This window comes from Anomaloglossus baeobatrachus, chromosome 5 (assembly GCF_048569485.1).
Source record: "Anomaloglossus baeobatrachus isolate aAnoBae1 chromosome 5, aAnoBae1.hap1, whole genome shotgun sequence".
NCBI lineage: Eukaryota > Metazoa > Chordata > Amphibia > Anura > Aromobatidae > Anomaloglossus > Anomaloglossus baeobatrachus.
This window is the reverse complement of record NC_134357.1, coordinates 515,227,583-515,244,807: the sequence shown is the minus strand read 5'-3', so window position 1 is coordinate 515,244,807 and position 17,225 is coordinate 515,227,583. Positions and strand designations below refer to the sequence as shown.

The 17,225-nt window shown below is 51.2% G+C and overlaps 1 protein-coding gene across 1 annotated transcript in view; it reads left to right on the top strand.

The window, feature by feature from the left end:
- Positions 1-17,225, top strand: part of LOC142312864 (uncharacterized) — a 566,011-nt gene that overhangs the window by 268,591 nt on the left and 280,195 nt on the right. The window contains exon 3 of the mRNA XM_075351850.1: positions 14,879-14,889. Within this exon, the coding sequence (XP_075207965.1) occupies positions 14,879-14,889 (11 nt within the window). The remainder of the gene's footprint in view (positions 1-14,878; positions 14,890-17,225) is intronic.

Below are 17,225 nucleotides of genomic sequence, written 5' to 3'. Positions count from 1 at the left end.
CTAATGCTGGTGGCAGCCTGGATGGTAGGCCCTCCGCAAGTAGGGCCAAGCCCAAGATAATGAATGGTGGGATCTGTCGCATAACAAAGAGAGACCACACAATTGGGATGTAGTGCAACTTCTGTTTACTCACAGTGTTGTTGAGCTTTAGCATGGAGGATGGCTGATTTAGACCCCTGGTGCCTTTTGTCCCACTGCCTGTGGATGGTGACCTGGTAGTCTCTTTCCCAGGCACCTCTCACTGGTTGGTGGGACCCCGTAGCTTGGAGTGTTTGTGGGTCCCTTACTGTCTGTCGGCAGTCTCTCGTCTGTACAGCGGGCAGTGCGAACCCTGTAAGGTCGGTGTTCTGTTCCGGTCCCTCGTTCAATTGTTACTGCTGATGCCCCCGGATTCTTTGAGTCAGTGAGGTCCGTGAAGGTCCCCTCACTGTGCAGGTATTTCTCAGGTCACCTGACCTAGGGCCCTGTGCCTCGTCAGTGCTCTTCTTCCAGAGGTACCTGGCTGTACCATCCCTGGCAACCACTCTCCTTTGCCACCTAGGTCACTTTTACACGACCCCCATCTGGAGACACGTCCATCCCCTTCAACTGTCACTACCGGACTCCCGAGTGTCTGTCTGTGTCTCTTTGTTTGTCCCCTCCCACCGGGCTGTCTAGTGGACAGGACTGGCTTCACCTCTTAGTGGCCATCCATTGGGTCCCTGACTAGTCAGTCATTCCTAATTGGGAGTGGGAAACTGGAGAGGTTATGTCTTTTGGTGGTACCGGCACTGGTCTTCCAGGTCCCTGGGGGTAGGCCAGGATTCAGTACCTAGTAGTCCCCTGAGGGGTTCAGGGGCGCTACATATACGTGTTTCTGGTCTTTGAATGTTGGGTAATATGTATCAGAGCAAAAAGTAACAAAAAAATTAAAAGCTTGTGTATTTCACTGTGACAACACAAAAACAACTAAATAGTCTCAATACTGAAATGGTTAATAGCAACTGTGCCCAGTAATGGGGAATCTCCACATCCCTCCACCTGCAGAGCCACACACTAGATATATGGCTGCTCTGTGCTTACAGGACCTGTGATGTCACATTATCCATACAAGAAAGCTAAGGCCGCATACCTGTAGTATTAATGTACAGGAGCACAAATAAGCTGTGGTGATATATAATCATATACATACACGATGGGTCAGCACACCGCCATTAATGACTACATGAATTCCTTCTTCTATACACGTATAAAACATGAGGCTCTTAGATATCAATTTTATATTATCAAAGAGCATGAAATCCATCCAGGACAAGCTGTGCCCAATGTGGAGGCCCCAACTCCAGGGACCCACCTCTCTGTGCTTACCAAGGCCTCAGACTGACAGGGGAAGATAGAGGAGCCATGTGTGACTGGGAATAAACCAGTGTGGGGTTATCTGGGAGGATAAAGGAGCACAGCCCGGAGGAGCCACACCCCAATGTATTACTACAAGAAAGCCCAACAAGGCCCCGTGCTCCTCTAGGAGGACAAGTGCACACACTGAGGATCTGGGGAGAGTTTACCTCAGTATTTGTAAGACAAAACCAGGAGTGAACAATCAGAGGAAAGTATAAGGGCCTGTGCACACGCTGAGGATTTGTGGTGGTTTTTTTCTGTGCTAATTTGTGACAAAACCTGAAGGATTTCCTGATCCCAACAAAGTGAATGAGATTCCTGAAGTTTCAGGCTATGTTCACACGAGCGTATAAATCGGATGAGTGCAATGCGAGAAAATCTCGCATTGCACTCGGCCCCATGTAGGACAATACTGCGGCTCAGGTCAGCGATTTTTTTTTTTCTCAGCCCTAAGTGATTTTCTGCAAGAGCCGTATCACTTGCACCCATTCAAGTGAATGGGTGTGAGAGAAACATTGGACTGCACTCGGATGCTAACCCACTGCAGTGCGATATTCTTACAGGTTCACTATGGAGGATATGGGGGGATTAACTCCTCCCTCTCCTCCGCAGCGTCCTCAGCTTCGCAGCTGTGACCCGATCACAAGATCCAGTCACAGTTGTAAGACACTTGGCTCACGCTTGCAGAAGAGCCTGAGCCGAGGGTCATTAGCACATTGCATCCGTTGCTCTCGCATCAGATGCCATACGCTAATGTGTCTGCAGCCTCATGTTCCTTATTTTTTCCTTGTAGATTTGGTGCAGATTTGCATCAGCAACATGGCAATTCTTTTCGCATTTTTGCTGCAGATTTAATCTGCACCAATAATTTCTGTAAAAAAAATCGCATCACATCAAAATCGCAATACAAATGCACGTGTGCACATATCCTAATTGTAACACAGGCACCACTGCTGCATTTTTACCCACTCCTGGTTTTGGCTTACAGATACTGAGGTAATAAAACTTACCAATAGTGAAAGTGTGCATGTGTTCTTAAAGTAAGGTAATCATAAAGGTGAATATTCACACTATGGTCATTAACAAACAAATACAAACACAACAAAAACACGAAAAAAACAAATACTGTTCATGTACAGAGCAGAACTGGGCATGTATAACCTAGTCTGAATAAAATGGATCCATCTGTGGCTGAGACGGAGCCCCGCGTCTACAAGGTGGATGGGGCGGAGCTTTGTTTCATTGGGATGGAAAATTATTTGTTTATGGTGAGGTGGGGCAGAGTCTTGTGTGTACATGTATGACAGGGTGGAGTGATGTATGTAGGAGCTGCGTGGAGGTGACAGGAGCGGCGGTGTCTTCAGCAGCTCCTGCCACCTTCATGCAGCAGAGCTGGAAGCGACGCTGGACCATCCTGGATTACGCCGGATATGGAGGGCTTTTTGGGGCTTATTAAATTGTTGAACCAGGGAATTTGCTAGTGTTTTTTATTTCTAATAAAGGATTTTTTCGGGTGTGTGTGTTTATTTACTGTAACTTAAAGATTAATCATGGAAGGTGTCTCATAGACGCCTGACATGATTAATCTAGGAGTTATTGGCAGCTATGGGCTGCCATTAACTCCTTATTATCCCGATTTGCCAACGCACCAGGGCAAATCGGGAAGAGCCGGGTACAGTCCCAGAACTGTCACATCTAATGTATGCGGCAATTCTGGGCGGCTGCTGGCTGATATTGTTAGGCTGGGGGGCTCCCCATAATGTGGAGCTCCCCATGCTGAGAATACCAGTCTTCAGCTGTATGGCTTTATCTGGCTGGTATTAAAATTGGGGGGGACCGCACGTCGGTTTTTTTAATTATTTAATTATTTATTTCACTGCACAGTATAGACACGCCCACCGGCTGCTGTGATTGGGTGCAGTGAGACACCTGTCACTCAGCGTGGGGGCGTGTCTCACTGCAACCAAACATAGGCGCCTGTGGGCGAGTAAAGCAGGGAATACGAGATTGTTTAATGAGCGGCCGGCTTTTTCAAAATAGTAAAAGCCGCCGCAGCAGTGTGAATGCCGTACAGCGCTGCGCCGGAGATCGGGGAACGGTGAGTATGAGAGAGGAGGGGAAAATGACCGACAGACTGTGAGAGAGGGACAGAGATAGTGACGGACCGACAGAGAGAGAACAGAGACCGAGAGGGAGAGACCGACTGACAGAGAATAGTGATTGACAGACATTGTGAGACATCATTCGTTTCCAGTGTTTTAGGAAACATGCGAGAAATGTATTTAGAAAATCGGATGTCACTAGGATGGTGTGAGTGCCGTCCCGTGACATCCGATTTTTTACACGCTCCCATAAAGTTGCATTGGAGAGACTCGCAGTAGAAACTCGCAAAAAAGCAGCATGCTGCGATTTTTTTCTCAGTCCGATTTGGACTGAGAAAAAAATCGCAAATGCGAGCTGAATCATTCACTAACATGTGTCCGATTCCAATGCGAGTTTTTCTCGCATTGCTCTACTGCGAGAAACTCGCAAGTGAGAAGCAGCCCTAAGGGGACTTGTGGCGCCCCAGCATCTAGTTGCCACAACAGTATTGCTCCTCCAAAGGGTTAATGCTGAGCCTGGAGTTAATTGGGAGGTCCAGTGGCCAGTAAGTACCAACATCCAACGCCGTTCCTCTCTCAGGCCAGCAAAGGGAGCTCTAAACCTGGAGTTCCAGGGAGCACTTCCTTAAGTCTGACCTGAGGGAGGAGTTAGTGTTCAGTCTGTTAGGGAAGTTTGGAGAGAGCGGACGTGGAGTAGTGCTGTCCTGTGGACTGGGGCCTGGAGCTGGAATAGCTTGGCCCAGTAAAGCGAGATTGGCAGAGAGGCACAGAAGAGAATTAGACATCGGAGTCTGTGGTTGCCAGGGTGTAAAACCCTTCCCTGGCAGCCGAATCCGAAGGGCATGAGGACTGCAGGTCTCCTGGCCCCCCCAAAACGATCCAAAGGTGCAGCTGCATCACCAGGGCCCGGTGTGGACCCCAACAGGGAAGCATCAGAGAGGGCCTGCGCAGCCCATCCTAGGAGAAAGGGACCAACCACCGGTCCCTGCAGCAAAAGGGACATTGCTAAACCCAAAGTGCAGGGTCCTGTAAAAGTAAAGGAAGAACAGGGAGTAGGCCTCAATACTCGACTGGCCAAGGTGATTACCCTGACTACTTCCAGGCCGACCGGATCGCCTTCACCACCTGTAACTGGCTCCCAGGACTGCACGGTTGCACTGTTGCAGAGTAAAGAAGAGAAGGTAAAAGAGACTGTTGTTTGTGTCTGGTCCTTTCGCCGCCCTGCGGGCCCTGCACTATATCACCACTTCATAGACACTTACAAGCACCAACAGTTTCCCCGGGGTACCGCTCCACCTGTGGGGAGCAGGACCATCCAAGCTGCCATTCCACCAGCCCCGGAGGCCCCATACAGCAGCGGCGGCTTAATAGCCGCAAACCACAGGTGGCGTCACGAATATAAACTTTAATAATCACCCCCAACACAGCCGCCACTTTAATTGACCCCACCAGGGTACAGAGTCGGGCCCCGCCACTGCTGACTACCCTGGACTAGTCCGGCCCGACACCGGGTGTCCCAGAGCCCTGGGGTGGGCGAGTCAACTTTGGCGTCACGAATAGGATATTGTACACCTTGCAGAACTGTATGACAAAACTGTGTAACTGTGTGAAAAACTGCTGCCATCATTAACCTCGCTGAGCGCAGGAAGAAGGGGGGCGTGCCCAAAAATGAGCGCGAAGAAAGCGTGCCAGCAGAGCGGAGGTTCGTTAACGCAGCGCGACCCTGAGGAGAGTTTGAAAAGGGAGCGGAGCCTGGTAAGGTCTGTGGAGACACGGGGCTCAGTGGGTGCTCTCGTCCACTAAAACCCGCCGCCTTTAGAAAGACAGCGTGGCTCAGGGCTCATCCCAACTGAACACCGGCCTCCTTAACCGTGGGCGTAACACTACTCAGACAACACAGGGTGAGGGAACCACAATAATTAAACCTTATTGGATCCCCAAACAATTAACGGCACATAACACATAACCAGCAAAACACAAATGTAACAGGCAACAGAGTCTCACCCTTCCGCTGGCTCACCAGGGATTTAGAATGTCCTTGCCTCAGAGGTTCCAGGGCCGCTTACTCCAATCCAGCAGCACCCCGCTTTTGGCGGGCACCCACCGAGAAAGGAATAACGCCAGATTTAGGAAGCTGTCTGAGGTCTTCAAAGTCTGTAACAGGTGACTGAACTGTCCCAACCTGAGTGTCCTCCTTAGGTAGTCCTGGTTTGATGTTACAATCCTGGCAGCCGGAGTCGAAATTCCTAGGCTGTGGATATGGTCTCCAACCGGAACCGGAGCCCCTAGATTGAAGCCATAAGATATCCTGATCCTCTAGTCAGCTCCGAAGAGCTTAGACTGGATCCATCAGCATCCATCAATTTTCATCAACCCTGGTGGCTTAAAGAAGTCCCTTTTATAGCCATAACCTTCCCTTAGGGTACACTGCGTCCTCATCGATTGGTTGGACAAGATTGCTTCTCCCATTGGATGAATTTCAAGCTGCATGGATAATGTTCATTTAAATGATGTGCATAGAAAGACTCAGTATATCTACATGGAGTCGGCAAGTCACCGACTAGACAATGGCTACTAAGGTAATTACATTATCAATTCACAACTACAATACAATGAATGCTCCGCAGGGTCTAGTCCCAAACAATAGTTAAGCAAACATGAGTTACCACACAGTAGAACAATACGTCTAGCTGAATTTTAAGAAACTTTAACCCATGAGAGTCCATGTCGTCACAAGGTCCACTAAGGGGGAAGGAAGATGTCCGATTCAGAGGGAGAACAGGTGGCTGCTATAGCCCAAGATGCAGCAGCACCGGCCAATGTAATCCCCGTCGCCGTCGCCCCAGCTCCCGCTGCAGCGCCCGTAATGCCGCTCAGAATGCCATACCTCCCAGGAGCGGACTGGCTACCGCAGTACTCTGGGGAGTCACATACCCTGAGCGACTTCAGAGAAAGGCTGCACAGCTTGTTTAAGATGTATCCTCTAACTGAGAGCCAGAAAGTGGGCATAATAATAGGACAGTTAACTGGCGCAGCCCAGCGTGAAGTAAAGTCCTGGCCTTACACAGATAAAGGGACAGTAACCCAGATACTGGCTAAGTTGAACAGTACTTTTGACACCCGCACTGCAGCAGAAATAAAAATGAAATTCTTTGGGTGCAAACAAAGGGCTAAGGACAGCATACGGGACTATGCCTTAAACTTGCAGGAGGCACTGAGAGCAGTTAACCCTAGAACGCGCAAGCATAACAATCTACCATAGAAAACAAATGACATAGCAGGCCTGCGAGGCCCCAGGTATGCGTTCTAGGGTTAAACAGGTGGACCCAGAGAGTGTACGTGGTGAACATAAACTACTGACTGAGCAGTTTATAGAGGGGCTCCTGTCAGATGCTCACAGGACACAGCTGCGTATCATGGTCCTGCAGAATCCTGCCCTGAACTTTGCAAAGTTTAAGGACCAGGCCATTCGGGTGCTGAGAGAATCTACACAAAATGACACAGTACCCCTCCGGCCTCTTGCCATCACATACCCAGAGGAAGTGCCTGCAACCCGAGACACTGCAGGGGCTGAGGCGCAGTCCCTGGATAAGGATCCCGCTGCAGAGCTCAGACAGCAGGTCCAAGAACTGACCAAGACTGTGGCTGCCCTTGCCAAAACAGTGCAGTCTCTACAAGTGACCCCACCGCCTGTGAGAATCGCGTTGGCCTCCATTCCAGATGACGTCCCGTGGATGCGGCAGAGGAGGATTCCGCCGACCCGAGGAAAAGACACAGACCGGTATGATTCAGCTGGACAACCGATTTGCCGCCGTTGCAGCCAGGCAGGCCACTTCGCAAGGCACTGTCCTTTAAACGGGCCGAACCTGGGGCCAGGAGCCAACCGCCAGGTGTAAGAAATCCTGCCTCGACTGCCTGGCGCAACAAGTATGTGGGAGGACGACCGGTCCTTCCTATTGTGCTGGATGGGATCCCTTTGAGTGCCCTCCTGGATACGGGGTCCCAGGTAACAAATTGGGTACAAAGAAGTAATCATTAAAGTGGGGCGGGTAGAATTGCCATCTCAGGGGATAATTGTGGATATTGATCGCAAAGAATCTAACCCACTGCTAACAATTGGTACAAATGTAATGGAAAATTGTCTTGCCGAAGTGATCATTTTGTTGCAGCAGGCGGCTGAAACTGCCAGCTTCGGGCAGCAGCGTGCCCTACAGAGAGAGATCAGAACCCTGATGAGGAGGCAGCAGGTAGAGCTGGCCGGAGAAGAAATTGGCAGTGTGAGGGTAAGTGACCCTCTCCCCATTGCAATCCCCCCAAAAAAGTGAAATGTTGATATGGTGCCGAGCAGCAATAGGCCTCAGGGGTCAAGATTACCAGGCCCTGGTAGAACCTGTGTATTCAGATAGTAGGCCTGGAGTTCTGATAGCTAGGGGGGTAGCAGATGTCCGCAAGGGAAGAGTACCCGTCCATGTCCTGAATTGTGGGGAGGAGGAAGCCAAATTGCCCCGGTATGCCACTGTAGCTAAGCTGTATACAGTCAGTAACAATGTTATCAGGACAGTGGAACCCTTGATCCCGTCCGACCAGGCGGAAGACAACGGCTCCAAGGGGTAGCTGGAGGACTGGTGTTAGAAATTGCATGTGGGCACTGACTCCAACCCTTCACACCAAAAGCATGGGGTTTACCGGGTGGTGCAGGAATTTGAGCGGGTCTTCTTCAGCAAACACCCTCTAGACTTTGGGTAGGTAAAAGGGGTTAAACATCAAATCCCCACTGGTGACAATCATCCCATTAAAGAGAGATACCGCCCTGTACCCTTAGCTCAATATCAGCGTGCCAAAGAAATGTTATGGGAAATGAAGGAGGCTGGGGTGATCAGAGATAGTTGTAGCCCCTGGGCAGCTCCACTAGTGCTTGTAAGGAAAAAAGATGGCACAATGAGAATGTGCGTTGATTACAGGCAAATTAACCACATTACACATAAAGATGCTTATCCACTACCCAGAATAGAAGAGTCATTAGCAGCTTTACAATCAGCTAACTATTTCTCCACCTTGGATCTCACCAGTGGGTATTGGCTGGTTCCCGTGGCAGAGGCGGACAAGGAGAATACTACATTCACGACACCAATGGGCCTCTACGAGTTCAACTTATGCCATTCGGGCTCTGCAATGCCCCAGGGACATTCCAAAGATTTATGGAGTGCTGCTTGTGCCATTACAACTTTGAAACCGTGCTATTGTATCTGGATAACGTCATAGTCTACTCGAAGACCTATGAAGACCACCTGAGGCACTTGGCAGAAGTGTTTGAGTCCTTGTCAAAGTATGGCCTGAAGATAAAGCCGTCAAAATGTCACCTCTTGAAGCCAAAGGTACAGTACCTGGGTCATGTAGTTGTGGCGCCCCTGACCTGGTCAGGCACCACTGAGTACTGCACCCATGCTGGGGACAGTACAACACAGGTAATCCAGAAGGCTGACCGGGGTGTGGTACACAGGCGCATAGTGATCAGGTCTCACACATGTACCTATGAGAGGACCCCTGGGGATCCCAGGAGGGGGAAAAGCCTTCACCTCCACTGGAATAGTGGAGGGGGCCAAAAGCCTCCATCTCCTCTCAAGGGGTGTGGTAAGAGAGTCTGGTTGCTAGGTGGCGTAGGCAAGAACAGGAGAGGAGGGGCAGTGAGCCAGGCAGTGCAGAGTCCAGGGAGCTCGAGTGAGGAGCAGATCCCGTGGGCTGCTGTAGTCTGACAGCGTCCGCGCAGTGGCTACCGACGGGGGAGAACGGTCAACTAGGAGTGCTACCCGAAATCCATCTTCAGCTAGAGAGAGAGCAACGGAGTGGGAAGTAAGGAGACTGCTAGAGAGTACCAGGCCCAAACGGGCGGCAGATCCCGAAGCGGAGATAGATCCAGCTTTCTTTTGCTGAACCTGCCGGTGTGGGGCTCTCAAAGCCCACGCCACAACACCACAAAAGCCGCAGCCACGTAGCCACAGTTAGGGCCCATAGGTCACAGGAGGCAAGCAGCTGGAGTGGCCTGGTCCAGGCGACAAGCAAACGGCAAACGAAGGGGAGAGAGGCTGCAGCATCTTCCCTGGGTGACCCCCATAGGGACTCAAAGTCGGGGTTACCCCAAACCACCAAGGGCTAAGGAAGGCGAGTTAGTAGTCACCCTCACAAGTCAGCCTGAAGGACACCTGGTTCCCACTTGGTTCATCCCAGCTACGCCCGGGTCACTCACCCTGCCATCAACTGTGAGTAAAAACCCTGAAAGACATCCTGCCTGTGTTGAGTCATTCTGCGCCTTGTAGTTCTACACATCTACACAGGGCCCTGGGGCTTGCCTCACTCTCAGGAGGCTACTACAACTGGCTGCACCCACCATCAGCCCCAGGCATCCCTTAACCTGCAGTGGCGGTCCCCCACTGACCGCAAATCTGAGAGTGGCGTCACGACAAACTACAAAGAAGGTTTCCTACCTGTGACCAGACAGATCCATCTACGTGGAGTCCCTGAAGGTAATGCACCGACACAGCGTTTGCGGGGCTCCACATCTGGCGTCACGAACAGGATAAGGACTAGACCTGTTCAGACAGGTGACCATGTGCCTTTGCGGTCCGCTTGGAAAATTGGAAGCACCGCCATATTGCCACCATGAAAAGCGTGCTGAAAAACGACAGCAGCCCGCGCTGGGAGAAGTTACCGCCCACGAAGAGGTGTGGCTACCAAGAGATCCCCTGCAGAGTTCTGACCTCGCTTGTGAAGAGAGCGGAAGCGTCCAGAGACGGCGGGAAGGAAAGGGAGCCACAAGCCTGCTGCTGCAGAGAGAAGAAATGGAGTCCAGACGTGGATACCCAGAACCAGGCTCTGCTGCCTGGTGGTGCCGGGAGCTTGCTATCTTCTGCGATCAGCTGGAGGCCAGGATTATACGACAGCTCAGTGAGGGACGCACGGAGCTTCTGGAGATGGCTGCGGCGGTTCGGACCTACGAGGAGGGAGCCGCGCGACGCATGCCAGATCGAGCGGCGACGACTCAGATCCCGATGGTGCCACCGATGGGTGAGTCCAGAGTTGCCCCGGCCAGCGCAAGTGCTCCGACCCCTGCTGCTACGACCGCGGTCCCAGAAGAGGCGCCTGGCGCGGCGACGCTGAGCGAGGCCGCAGCCACGCTAGGTGCGGCCCGCCAAATCCAGGCCGCCGCAGCGACACCCCGCCTGGCCCGCAAAGGTCCGACTGCCACGGCGATACTCATCCGTGCCGCAGGTGTGACGCTGACCCAGGCTGCCACCCTGCTGAGCCCAGTCCGCCAAGACCCCACCGCAGCAGCGACGCTCGTCCGAGCCGCAAGTGAGATGCTGAACCAGGCCGCAGCCCCGCCAGGTGCGGCCCGTCAAGCCCCGATCACTGCAGCGACGCCCAGCTCCACCTGCATGGACCCCATTGAGGATGCGACGCCAATTCAGACCGCGGCTGCAATGCCCAGTCCGGCCCGCCAAGAACTGGCCGCAACAGCGACGCAGATCCAGGCCGCCGCCACGCCAGGCTCGGCCCGCCAAGACCAGGCCGCCGCAGCGATGCCCTGCGCGGCCCGCCAAGAAAAGACTACATCACCATTTATCCCGGCCTGCAGGGCCAGAGCAGACACCGCTCCCCAGTCTAAGGAAGTCCCTACTAGGAAATCCCTGGTAGGTGAGGACCCCGCATACTGGCAGCTGAAGGCTGACCTGGAGGCCAAGTTCCCACAGGAGATGGTGGACCAGTACATGCTCCCTCCGCACACCCCTAAGGCAACCCCTGCGGCAACCACGCCGAAGAGTCCACCGCCTGGGCCAGCTGAGGAACACTCATCCCCAGCGCTGCCACGACCAGAGTGCAGCGAAGAACTAAGGGGGAGAGGAGGGCAAGAAGCTGAGGAGTTGCCCCCGGAGCCAGCAGCAGTGCTAGTCCCAGAGCCGGAGATGCTGCCATATTCCCGCTGGGACGAGGAAGACCTGACACCTCCTGCTGAAGAAGACCTGACACCTCCTGCTGAAGAAGACCTGCCCAACCGCCCCACCTGGGAGCTTGTAAGCTGTACTTCGCAGAATCCAGCCCGCAAGACACGGCGCCGAGGCGGTAGTACAAAGTATCCTCCAACATCACAATCTCCTGAGCAGAAAGACGAAGTCACCGCCAGAGACCTAGAGGAGAAACGGTTCCTGAGAAGGTTCAAACCCCAGATCAGAGGACCCCTGCGTCGAGGAATTGTCGAAGATTTCAGCCTCAAATCAGGATACGGCTTTATAGTATCACCTGGTGTGAAGGAAGGGATTTTCGTCAATCGAAGGGATGTGAGAGCCCATTTGCCCAGAGGACACCCTGGAAGAAATTTGAAGATAGGAGACTCAGTGGAGTTCACTATGCATCAGGGAGAAAGAGGCTGGTATGCCCTAGATGTTGCACCATGTCCTAGAAGTCCTTGCAGAAGCCCTGCAGTCACAACAGAAGATGAAGACAGAGACACTGAAGAAGAGGAAAGAAAGGATCAAGAAACAGACGATAAAAGCACAGGAAGTAACAGATGACCCAGCCCTACAGGCCCAAGCCCTGGTAAGGAGGAAACAGGAGCAAAGTTCACATAAAGCAAGAAGAAAGCATGCAGCAAGTTAAAGTTTTGAAAAGTTTGAAGTTTTGCAACGTTTACGTTTAAGTATGTGCCCACATAAACTTGTGTGAGAAAACCATAAACCTTAAGGCTATGAACTGGCTATAGCCACAAACTCTCGCAGTGTAAATAGTTACACCAGAGGCACCACTACCAGAGTCAGCCTGTTTAGGGGCTTGGCTCGTCTGCAACCAGGAGGAGCCCGTCCGTATATAGGGCCTTGGCTCACCTGCGACCAGAGAGCATGCCTGTTTATGGGGCCTGGCTCTCCACCACAAAGAGGGTACCTGGTCAGCACCAACTGTGGGGGCCGCCTCTACATCCTGCCAGAAGTGGCTGAAGGCGCGGCTTCACCAGGCCAGGTATACCCTGAAGACCACCAGCCCATGCAAGCCGCCTCTACATCCTGCCAGAAGTGGCTGAAGGCGCGGCCAACGTGAGAGGGTCTGGGTGGTTAACGGACTTGTGGGTGGAGGGTGGTGATGTATGATAGCTGGTGGTCTTAAAATGTTTTACCATGTTTTAATGTTTTATGCATTTTAAAATGTTGTCTTGCAGCCCGAGGACGTGCTGGTGATAACTAAGGGGGAATGTGGCGCCCCTGACCTGGTCAGGCACCACTGAGTACTGCACCCATGCTGGGGACAGTACAACACAGGTAATCCAGAAGGCTGACCGGGGTGTGGTACACAGGCGCATAGTGATCAGGTCTCACACATGTACCTATGAGAGGACCCCTGGGGATCCCAGGAGGGGGAAAAGCCTTCACCTCCACTGGAATAGTGGAGGGGGCCAAAAGCCTCCATCTCCTCTCAAGGGGTGTGGTAAGAGAGTCTGGTTGCTAGGTGGCGTAGGCAAGAACAGGAGAGGAGGGGCAGTGAGCCAGGCAGTGCAGAGTCCAGGGAGCTCGAGTGAGGAGCAGATCCCGTGGGCTGCTGTAGTCTGACAGCGTCCGCGCAGTGGCTACCGACGGGGGAGAACGGTCAACTAGGAGTGCTACCCGAAATCCATCTTCAGCTAGAGAGAGAGCAACGGAGTGGGAAGTAAGGAGACTGCTAGAGAGTACCAGGCCCAAACGGGCGGCAGATCCCGAAGCGGAGATAGATCCAGCTTTCTTTTGCTGAACTTGCCGGTGTGGGGCTCTCAAAGCCCACGCCACAACACCACAAAAGCCGCAGCCACGTAGCCACAGTTAGGGCCCATAGGTCACAGGAGGCAAGCAGCTGGAGTGGCCTGGTCCAGGCGACAAGCAAACGGCAAACGAAGGGGAGAGAGGCTGCAGCATCTTCCCTGGGTGACCCCCATAGGGACTCAAAGTCGGGGTTACCCCAAACCACCAAGGGCTAAGGAAGGCGAGTTAGTAGTCACCCTCACAAGTCAGCCTGAAGGACACCTGGTTCCCACTTGGTTCATCCCAGCTACGCCCGGGTCACTCACCCTGCCATCAACTGTGAGTAAAAACCCTGAAAGACATCCTGCCTGTGTTGAGTCATTCTGCGCCTTGTAGTTCTACACATCTACACAGGGCCCTGGGGCTTGCCTCACTCTCAGGAGGCTACTACAACTGGCTGCACCCACCATCAGCCCCAGGCATCCCTTAACCTGCAGTGGCGGTCCCCCACTGACCGCAAATCTGAGAGTGGCGTCACGACAAACTACAAAGAAGGTTTCCTACCTGTGACCAGACAGATCCATCTACGTGGAGTCCCTGAAGGTAATGCACCGACACAGCGTTTGCGGGGCTCCACATAGTCAGCGCAGAAGGTGTGGCACCTGATCCAGAGAAAGTCACCACAGTAATCAAGGACTCAAGCAAAAAGGAGAAAACAGTACACATAATAGAGGCGCACATCAGGATCATGCAATATTCAAATATAATAAATTTTTATTGGGTCAAAAAGAAAAGACAAGGACATCATAAAAACCTTTAAAATACACATATGACATATGACCTCACTGATACTCCAATTGAATTAAGTTGCTTTCCATGTGGATACCTCCCCTGACGAAGCTGCTAGTCAGCGTAACGCGTTGGGCCGTTTCCTGACCCCACTTTTACTCCTTTGTATGATTCATGCATACCTTCTTTGACTGCGCCGGGCCCGGCTGGTAAACGCGCTTATTTTGCGCCCATACTGCTTGTATGCTTAATGGATATGTCTTTGTGATTCTCCTTGCACTTTGTATGGGTGGAGAGCTGTGCACTCTCCTTGTATTCACAATCTTGCCAGCCCAGGCATCTCTGGCACTTTGGCCATAGATCACAGAAACTACTAGTGTGATCTGCGGTCCCTGGCTGCATGAGCTTAGTGAAATTCCCTGGCTGGGACTTGTTGTTCCACGTATTTTACCTGATACTATGCGTTCTCCTTTCATGCAATTATATCCAACTTACCTAGTATTTGGCCACTCTTTGACTGATCATTGTGTCTCACACTGTTATATATAATCCATATTGCTATAGCTATAGTACTAGGGTAGCATTGGAGGGGCCGGATGTGCATACTATTAATATGGACGCAGTCCTCAGTCATGGTATAACTGTGTAACTACCAATTTGAGGGCTCTTTTCACGTTATATACTACCTCAGTATTAATTGTCTTACTAGGTATTTGTCCTCATCTTTTGATCAAGAAGGTGTTTTGCATGTTATATATTGTTGATTGAACTACTATCTGTTTATCCACATGGAAAGCAACTTAATTCAATTGGAGTATCAGTGAGGTCATATGTCATATGTGTATTTTAAAGGTTTTTATGATGTCCTTGTCTTTTCTTTTTGAAGCATTCTGGACAGCGCATCAGCATTGTTGTTCTCTCGGCCAGCCCGGTACTTGATGGTAAAGTCAGAGTTGGATAGTCGAGCCATCCATCGCTGTTCTAGCGCACCTAGCTTGGCTGTGCACGAGGTCTCTCTCAACCCATTACTCCACCATAAATGGGAAGAGACCCAGAACAGTGACCCAGCCGTCCGATTGGTCAAAGAAAAGCTAGCACAAGCTGAAACCCATCTTGGTCCAGATGCTCCACAAGAAGCCCAACAGCTGTGAAAGGAGAGGGGACGACTGTTTCTCTACAAAGGCAAGTTATGCAAGAGATATGTTAACTGGCGAACCAATGAACTCGTCCGGCAAATAGTGGTTCCACAGAGGGATGCCCCTATGGTCCTAGCCGCTTACCACGATAGAGCAGGACACTTCGGGTGGAAGAAGCTGGAGGTCCTACTCCGTGATCGGTTCTACTGGGTACACATGAGAAAGGCCGTCGAGAAGTGGTGCCGAGACTGTGGTCCGTGTAACCTGAGGCGAAAAGATGATACTAGCCAGAGGTCGACCCTGCAGCCAATTACCACGGAGCAGCCCCTTGAATTGGTGGCCATGGACCACGTGAAACTAACACCAAGCCGGTCAGGCTATGTCTACGCCCTTACCATAGTGGACCATTACTCTCGTTTCCTGGTAGTAGTGCCTGTGAACGACCAAACAGCCAGAACAGCAGCCAGGGCATTTCAAGCATACTTTTGTTTACCCCACGGTTATCCTGAAAGGGTACTGACTGATCAAGGCCCTGCATTCGAGGCAGAAGTGTTCCAAGAATTCTGTAACATGTACGGCTGTAAGAAAATAAGAACAACACCGTACCACTCTCAAACCAATGGATTGTGCGAGAAGATGAACCATGTGGTTATTGATTTGCTCAAGACTCTACCTCTAGAAGAAAGAAACCAATGGCCAGAGAAGTTGCCAGATCTAGTGGACTTGTACAATCATATACCAGTAAATTCCACCAACTGCAGCCCCACTTACTTGATGCGAGCAAGACCTGGCAAGTTACCTGTAGACTTTGAAATGGGAACTGTGTCACCTGAAGCGGTCCAACAGATAGAAGATTGGGATACAGAGCGACAACAACAATACCTCCAAGTTCAAGAATGCGTGGAAAAGAACCTGTCCCAAGCCAGAATGAGACAAGAAAAGCACTACAATCAAACAGCCCCAGCAACTCCCTTAGCACCTGGAGAACAGGTCCTCAAGAAAAAGTGGAGAATGCACAAATTAGATGACCAGTGGGAGAGCGAGCCCTACACAATTATTCCCTCAAATTTTGACAACAGCAAAGTGTGTCTAATAAGTAAAGACGAAGGCAATACATATGAAGCCGTTTCCAGAGATCGTCTGAAGGTATGCCCTGAACGGTGTAAAATCCCAGAAGAAGTTCAAGAAAGTCCCCAACTTCAAGGCAAAACAGAAAAAGAGGAAGATATGATCCAAACAATACTCGGAAAATTCCCCAAAACATGGACCCAAATAAATAAGGCTATAGTGGTACCAGTATTGACATACCTGCAAGAGGTCATACCCGCAACAGAAGAAGTTCTAGATCCACCTGAAGAACTGTCAGTCCCAACACAAGATGCCACACCAGCAGTGGAACAGGAGAATCAACCCCCTGCCAGTGGTGAACCTGTCGTACCCTTGGTGAATCTCAGACCCCGTAGGCAACAATCACGCATACCTATCAAGGTTAGGCCTACCAGTAACACTGAGGTAACAGACACTCCAAGTAGTCAGGAACAAACACCAAGTCCCAACGTAGCACCCGGGGACAGCCCCCTCCAAGGTATAGAAAATAGAATACCGATCAGAGTGTAAATAGTTATGTGAAAGTGTCTTGTATAAAATGCTTTTTGTTTTAGGTGATTAAGTAAATGGACAACTGGGTCACAGGACTATGAGTGACCAAAACTTTAATGGTTTATAGTTAGCACCAGTGTGCTCACCACCCCAGAAGAAAAACCCATCCGGCGTGCATAAAATGGGGTCATCAATGCTCTGACGCACGCCCAGAGCCTACGTTGGTGTTTTTATCGCGGCGGGTCCCCCATGGAGCAGTGTAATGGACACCCGGCAGTGAGCCACACTACACTCATAATAGTTGTTATTTAAGTTTGTAACGTTTAAGAAATGTGCCTCCCATAAAGGGATGAAATGTTATCATGTTATGTCTTGTTTATGTTTTTTCTCAGTCTGGGAGTACTGGTTTTAACTAAGGGGGAGTGTGGCGCCCCAGCATCTGGTTGCCACAACAGTATTGCTCC